Source organism: Pagrus pagrus, assembly GCF_965226575.1.
Source record: "Pagrus pagrus genome assembly, chromosome: 11".
Lineage (NCBI taxonomy): Eukaryota > Metazoa > Chordata > Actinopteri > Spariformes > Sparidae > Pagrus > Pagrus pagrus.
Window position 1 is genome coordinate 11,747,144 of NC_140195.1, and position 8,190 is coordinate 11,755,333.

Consider the following 8,190-nt stretch of genomic DNA (forward strand, 5'->3'; position numbering starts at 1 on the left):
AATGTGCACTAAAATTCAATGTGGCTGACTCATTAAAAGGTGACCTTTCTTTAACAAGAGTTTACATTCAGTCTTACTCACCAAAACACATTGCATGCAAGTGCGCTGAATGTATTTGCCTCCTCAAAACATTTAAGTCCTTTAAATCCAACATTGTTTACATCCCTGTTTACCTTTTCTTTCCTGCCTTTGTTGGCACATTGCTGCGTTTCTTGGCATGTTACTGTCAACTGTTGAGCAGGGGAATAGTGTTCATGTGTAGCCTTGTGATAAACAACAGAGACTTACTCATAGAAAACAGCTCCATAGTGCTACTCTAGATCAAAAACAGTTTGAGGCTGTGTGAGAAAAATGTCTTTCTCCTGTTATCGACCTATACATTGATATATCCATCTATAGATATATATCTAGCCATCTCTCTGTAGATGTAGACAGAGATGGGAGATAAAAATACTCTTTATAAAGAATATTCTGGTGTTATTTCTTCCTGCCAAGATTCCCACTGTGCTGCTGTGCAGTAAAAACAATCGAGATGATTGCCTTGCTAATGTGAGAGAGTGAAAAATGATCTCAGCAGTGATTTGATGACTGAATTAATTTATTCACAGACACATGACATAATTTCCAAAACACATTAGCCTAACTGAGTGAAAACAGGATCAGGCAGGGTCACAATGACAAATGGCAGAGTGGACGGACGGACGTTGTTAAGTCTTTGGTTTGACAAAAAAGAAAAAGGACAATGTTCAAGACTTAGCAACCGTGCATTCTAAGGCACTTGCATTTTTATGTTAAAAACAGTTGCTGTGCGTTCGACAGTATGTTAATATACAGTACAAGACAGGAAGTATAGTGAATTATGTAAGACACTTTAGAGCATACAAAGACATAACGTAGTGAGGTATTACATCTATAATTAAACAACTCGTGGTGGTGGACAGGCCTTCACTGGACGGCAACATAAATGTTAGATAATTCCCTCTACAGAAGGATGTCAATAGGTCTTTGCCCTGAGTGGTTGGCCCCAGCCAAAATCTGAATGCATGATGTGGTGCCATATAAACATTGTACAAACGGGAGTCAATGTCATCAAAAGTTTTCTAAAATTCCTATCAAATTGTGATAATTTTGATATCCAGTAAAGTCTGGATGTCTGCGTTAGCGTTTTCAATTTGTCTACAAAGTGACACCATGCATTCTGATTTCATGCGGCTCGAATGAACAAAAAAATCTCAGGCAAAAAGAGCTATCTGACCATCACACGGGGAACAAAACACGCCCAACATTTAGCACTTAAAAGACGTCAGAAATTGAATGTTATGGATTAAGTGGTTGAACTGGCGCTGAACAAGCACACAAATGTTATGCAACTTCTCCACTCACTTTGGGCTGGAGCCACCTGGTTGCATGACAGCTGCGGAGTGACCCGTCATCCCAAATCTATTTCCGACAGGGTAACAGGTGAGGAAACGATAATGTTCTTCATTTAGAAGGCACTTGGTCAGTTTGCTGAGTTTACATGTGCTCGGGGTGGTTCTGCAAACAGCTTATGAACTCTGTGACTGGATGGCCCTGATAGCAGATCTGATACACTGCATTGAACAGTGGGAACCTGGAGGAAGGAGGAGGTATCGTTGAGTGCAAGAATAACGCTCGATGATTGATGCCTTTTCTAACCAGAACCAGTGATTGCGTGTGTCGTGTTGCTGCTCAACTTACTTGTCAATTAGGTTTTTGTGATTGAGGATGAGATAGACCTCAGCTGCTGTCGCTGGTCCCTGCAGCTTCTGACCGTTCAGCATCTCTTTCTCCAGCTCCTCGATGGACTGAGCAAGAGAGGAAACATGACATGCATGAGTGTGAACTCTTGTTAAAAATGGTAAAAGGGTTGATTTTACAAGCTTTCGCCGCTCACATTCGTCAGGACAAAATACATTTCAGTCTAATAAATAATTTGTTTTTTGTGTCCTAAGCCTGGGCGATAGACTGAATCACAGTCACTTCTGGGTGGACAACTTGCAGTTGATTAGCATTGAGGAGACATGAGAAACTGGCAAACTTGTTTAAATGTGTTGTCATTTCAGCCGTAACTGTAAAGTTTAAAGATATATAGTAAAACATGATGGTCTGACCCATCTGACCTTTTCTGCTGTGCTTATTTCATATACTGTGTTGCTTTGCGAGCGTCCTTGAGATCTACACAACAGCGACATCTAATGCCAACTGCTAGTTTGGTTGAATTCAAATACATTGTACATATTCCCTCTTCTGAAAAAGAGTAGACATATTCAAAAATCTAAGCTCTCACCTTCCCCGTCTTCACAAAAGCTTCGGCTACTTTGCGGTTTCGGCCGCCGTAGCAGGTTGTAATGAGGTCAGCCACGCCGCAGCTCTCCAGGAACGTTGCCGAGGACACGGGCCCGGCAGTGCAGAAAATACGGGCGAAGGCGATCATCTCCATCAGGCCCAACCTGATCACAGCTGCCTTCGTGTTGTCCCCGAAGCCCAGACCGTCACAGAAACCTGCACCGACCGCAACAATGTTCTGAGGGGCGAAAGAGGAGGAAAAGTGTCGGTAAAGACTGCAGATACAAGAACTGAAATCACCTGGATACTTAAAGAATACAAACCACCTCAGGGATAATAACAGCATTCAAATACTGTTGAATTATTAATGAACGGGAACATAAATCAAATTTTCAATTATATTTGGAGCATTAATCATGGTGCCTCCCTTTAAGCGTTTTAGAAGTTTAGCGTACCCCATGTTTGATAGAGGTGAAAGCTAAATAACCTCATCTTTTATCTATCAATGCCCCAAAATAATTGAAGCAATAGAAACATAGCCTCAAACAACACTGTCCCTCTCACCAAGTTATTAAATCATTAAGCCAGGTTCATGAAGCATCTGTGCAGAATAACGCCATTTCATTACTTGCATGGTATATTTTATTTAGTATAGCGCTGCGACTTTATTGCAGATTATTTTCATTATTAACTAATCTGAATTTTTTTTAAAAATGGTTTCGTCAAATGTTAACAGATATTGAAAAATTTGCCAATTAAAATTTCCCAGAGTCCAACGTGATGCCTTGAAATTGTTTTTTTTTGTTTTGTTTGACAAACAGTCCAAAACTCAAAGATGTTCCGTTTACAATGACGTACTAAAACAAAGAAAAGCAGCAAATCCTCTAGTGTGAGGAGCTGGGATCAGATTGTTTTGGCATTTTTGCTCAATCTTTTATTATTTGCTACGCGTAGTTACAAGCAGAGTAGCGTAGCCAAAGACGGTACTCAAGTAAAGTACTGTTCCTTAAAAAAACAATTAATCAAGTAGAGGTGAAAGTAGTCATCACAATAAGTACTTGAGGTAGAGTACGGCAGTACTTGAGCAGTAAGTAAATTAACAAACAAAATACTTGTTTAATGGAGTAAAAGTAATGATTTTTCTTAAAAAAAAAAAAATATCTACATCAGTATGCTGCATTAAAACTACAACTTCTCAAAAGGTTACTCAAGTACACGTAACGGAGTAAATGTAACTCACTACTACCCACCTCTGGTTACAAGTTGCATCTCAACATGTTAATATTGAGATGACAAATGCCTGAAGGCTTTTAACTCACAAATATTCGCTCCTCAGTTTGCCTGCTAAACAAAACATAAATCTGGAAATATGGGCTGACACTTTGACTGTTGAGCAGATGTAAAATAATATATTTGTGCCTTTGAATACTGTGATTACAACGTTTTATGTTTTATTAGACATTTGGGCATGCATCCCAGGAGATTTATTCAGTCGGTGTTGTTGCTCAGAAACCAAACTAAAAGTCCCTTTCTATAATTTATCAGCAGTCTTTTATTGGTTGTGTAAGCTCATGTACATAAATCGAGCAAATTTACCTTTACAAATACGTTTTATATTTGACAAGGCTTCAGTGGTGGAATGAAACTAAGTGCAATCGTTTTTGTTTCTGACATTTTGCCCAGTGCACAAAGACAGAGCTGCAGAGAGCTTTGCAGCTGTTGTGATTGCTAAATGGATACTTGTCTGGCTAAGCTGTTTTCCATGTTGCATCACAGTAATGTTAGCAAACTGCTGCGAAAGTTGAAATGTAAGAAATAAGAGGCAAGAACCCCACTTTTCCTGAATGCTTTTTCTGTGTTTTGTAATAAAAACTGACCTTCAGGGCTCCACAGATTTCCACCACATCGTACTCTTCTACGACAGTGACTCTGAAGTTGTTGGTCTGCATGAGTTCCTTCAGGAGAGCCCCGTGGTCTTTATTCTTGCATCCTGAAAGCAGAAAAAACCCGGTTTATCTTAAGGCGTCTCTAAAAATGACATATTGTGGCAGATACCACCATTTAAACATTTGTTAATCAAGAGTCACGATTAAAACACAGTGACTTTGCATCTAGAATACAGCTGAAGGCCTCCAACGAGTTACATTTCCCAGCCCTGATCCAACAAATATTAATCCTGTAAAAAACAGGTTAGTGTTCCAGCTCTACACTAATAATAAATCCCACGAAGAATGTGGTGCAGATCAGGCAAATGTCAAACTGAACCAGAACACTCTGACATTTACACAACAGATTAAACTTTCACCCCATCGTGCTGACGACGCAGAGAGCTCGAGAACAAACTGCAACAAACGTACTTCCTGCTTCAAGGCTGAAACCGGCTTATCACATCTTTAAATCCTGATCGAAGTGCAACTTTGTGCTAATTAAAGCAATATTAGGTAGAATTTGGCAGTGCAGCACCACTGTCGTAAATACAAATCCCAGGTCTGTAACAGTTTGTCAGATGTAATGTAGGTGCTGACTACAAACAAAACTCATTACATCATAACAATGTTATGTGATGAAAACGTGCATGTTGAAGTTAACATGTAACGCTGATCCTACCATCTCACTGAAGTTACATAGTGCAGAAACAAGTGATAGGGGTGGCGGAGTGGCTGAGACAGAGACACCATTCACCCTATTACAAGACACTGAACCATTGACATGAACTAAAGGTTTACAAAAAGTTACATAATGTTGCTTTAAAAAAAAAACATGCAACACAGAGATCAGACTAACCAATGGTGGTCTCACAAAACTTCTCATCGGCGACCTCATTGGCAATGTTAGCTCCCATCAGCACACTCATGGTGATCCCAAGCTTCTCCTGGATCACATCTGAGATCAGTTTAAGTCCATCAGGCCCCTCGTCGACACCCTGGAGGAACAAAAACACAGGCGGCGTATTTACATTAGTCCATACCACACTCCAGACAGGCAAGGTCCAGCCCCTTCTGGTGCTCCCCATGGGTCCGCATATCTTCAGAACAAATGTGTACGGTAGAGGCAAATACGTTTCCTAACCCTGAACTGTGATGTGAATTACACGTTTGTCAATTTAAAATATCATTTCAAGTCAAGAAAGTCTCACTTTGACCAAAGATGGTCAAATACATTTAGTTTCTTGTGGAACAGCTCAGTGAACTACAACGTCTCACTCAATATTTGTCACCAACATGGCCGTCACCTCGGCACAGAGAGAGGGCTAAAAAGGTGAGGCGTCAAACAAGACAGCATCATGCGACTGTTGGGTGTCTTGATGAGCTTTATGACAAACTGCGACTTTCTCGAGTCAATGTTATCTTTTAAATTGACAAAAATCATGCGTGTAATTCATGTCACAATTCAATGTCTCCCACATTCACTACCACCTGGTCAAAGACTGTATGAGTCATAAAACACTATATAGCATCACACCAAAAATCAGAGGAAGAAGGTGAAAAATTCATAGAGCACAAGAACAAAGTCGAACCTTGATGAGGGATATCCCCACGGCGTCGCACTTTATCTTGTCCTTGATGGTGTCACACACTCTCCCGACAAACTGGTGCGGGATCACGAACACCAAGATGTCTGCAGAGCTGGACGCATCCACCAGGTCTGGGATGGCCAGCTGAGGAGGAAGGAATGATGTTGTGAGAGATATGACACACATTACCGTCTGATGCAACCTACATTACAGCTGGTGTAAAATCCTGGTTTAGGAGCACAGTCAGAAAACCGATATTACCATGGTTACATGCATTGTGATAAGATTCAATCTATCATGGAGGCGGCGATGGCAGAAGCTATTTAAAAAGGCAGCCAGAACAAAGCATAATGCATCTGCACACATTATGCAGAAAATGAGAAGCATTTTTGGACAATACAGCGCAACCATCCACTACACACATAAGCAAAGCAACAGGCAGAAAATTGAATCACTGTTAAACGGTGAGAAACTAATGGCTTCTTACCACATTTGCTGGTAGCTTGTGCCCAGGGAGGTACTTCACATTTTCATGGTCAGTGTTTATTATTTCAGTCAGTTTGCGCCCGTTCACCATCTCCTCAAACACCCACATGTTTACGGTGGTGTCGAATTTTGAATTCTGAGCAGCATTGGCACCCACTATCTTGGCGATGGCAGAACCCCTGCATTGTTAACAGTCAGAAGTTAGTATTTAATTTACGTATCATGTTACAAGTGACACTGCAAATAAAATGCAGTGTAAACTTAAAGTAACATGGCAAGAAAACAGTCAGCGTAGGTCCAAAGGAGATGATAAAGTAAGGTGCTTGAAATGATCCGAGATGCAGCGATTTTGCCTTCTGATTCTTGAGGTTAGACAGATTTTTTACTATCACGTGACTGCTGGAGTTGTCATCACTACTCATGTGTTGTCTACTTGTTGCTCTTTGATCATCATCAGCTGCTGTTGTACTCGAGATAAGCTGAAAAATGTGACTATCTGCCCTCCATGATTAATCTGTTGTGGAGAAGTGGGCCAAACTCCATTGGGAAAATCTTCTGATTTCAAGTTCCTTTACGAAACAGTGATGTTAAATTAGGTTAAACGTGATTTTGAGGCAATCTTCGGATAAATCGAAGACAACACACCAATTCGGCATAAAAACAATGCATACAGCATGAATGAGCTTAAAGCTTCCAAGTTTTATTTTCCCCAACAACAGCTACAGACCTGTACAAAAAGAGAGGTTATCAAATAAAATCAATCTGTTACTACATGCCGAATTCACGAGAGGACATTAAGGGTGTATTCAAGCCCATAAATTATGTTTTGCCACATTAAAATGTATTTTAACGTCAACATGGTACCTTAAAACCACCCGATTGTTAAATGGAGTTTGGCGTTTGGTTTCACACAGATGGAAAAACGCCCTGAAGTCTCCTATTGGCAATCATGTACAGCCATGCCCACTGTCGGTGTGCGTTTTAAAATGATGTCTGTAAAACAACTTTAACATATTTCTGCTGGGGAGGTGCTAATAAGAGTGAGCTAACATGTTGCTGACACAGTGAGACTGCATGACCACGAAATCCCATTAATCGTGACTGACATGTGGCCAGTTTTCTGCACACTCAGCCAGATTCACAGTATGTTACTCTAATCGACACTAAACTTGTGTTGCAGCTGACCAAACGTTATTTACTAGTAGTTCATGGTGTCAAGTCAAACTGGACGTTATCATAGATAAAAATGCGGCTAGTTAACGTTAGCTGCCCAGTGATGCTAAGTTGGCTAGCAACGGCACCGGGTTAACGAGCAATCTGCAACACACAATTGATGGCAACGCACCACAAAGTTAGCCGTATTTAACACCCCGGCAGTTTACAGCTCGGTACATCCACACGACAACTCACCAGTTTCCGGAGCCGATGATGCAGACTTTCTTCGGAGCTGCCATCGTGGAGAGGTAAAGCGATGAGTGGAGGTGAACTACACTGAGCGCCGCTGAGGACCTGCAGTGAGGTTATGTAACGCACCGACAGCCAGGCAGCAGGCAGCCTCCTGTTATTGGCCCTTGTGAGGGCCGACACTGGCCCGCCCAGTGAAGCAGGGTCCAAGTCTGGTCACTGATCGACTACAGAGGTTAGCAGGCTCAGGGTTAATGGGACAGAAGTCTCCAGACTTGCATCACCATATGTTTTATGGTGCGCACAGCTCTGCTTCGTGGAGTCCTTACAGCTGTGGACAACCTGGGAAGTTGTGTTATTCATGAAGATTCAGTAATCTGCAATATTCATTTAGTTAAAGGTTAACTCCACCGTTTTTACACATTACAGTGTGTTTACAGGTGTTCAGGAGTGCTGCTGCATATGTAAAAAGAAAAGTG

General features: G+C 41.2%; 1 protein-coding gene across 1 annotated transcript; it reads right to left on the reverse strand.

Moving 5' to 3' along the window:
* Positions 1-577: 577 nt before the first annotated feature.
* On the reverse strand, positions 578-7,950 carry LOC311265157 (glycerol-3-phosphate dehydrogenase [NAD(+)], cytoplasmic). Its single transcript, XM_084366509.1, has 8 exons — positions 7,718-7,950; positions 6,309-6,486; positions 5,825-5,965; positions 5,092-5,230; positions 4,185-4,297; positions 2,309-2,545; positions 1,720-1,826; positions 578-1,612 (listed from the first exon to the last, which is right to left on the reverse strand). The coding sequence occupies exons 1-8, from the start codon at positions 7,759-7,761 to the stop codon at positions 1,516-1,518; spliced, it is 1,056 nt and encodes a 351-aa protein (XP_084222635.1). The 5' UTR covers positions 7,762-7,950; the 3' UTR covers positions 578-1,515.
* Between the last annotated feature and the right edge of the window lie 240 nt (positions 7,951-8,190).

Coding starts and splice junctions, on each gene's coding strand:
- LOC311265157 (XM_084366509.1), bottom strand. CDS start 7,761: ATGGCAGCTCCGAAGAAAGTCTGCATCATCGGCTCCGGAAACTG. Junction 5,231..5,824: donor TGGGGATATCCCTCATCAAG/GTTCGACTTTGT, acceptor TTGTTCCTCCAG/GGTGTCGACGAGGGGCCTGA. Junction 1,827..2,308: donor CTTTTGTGAAGACGGGGAAG/GTGAGAGCTTAG, acceptor TCTCTTGCTCAG/TCCATCGAGGAGCTGGAGAA.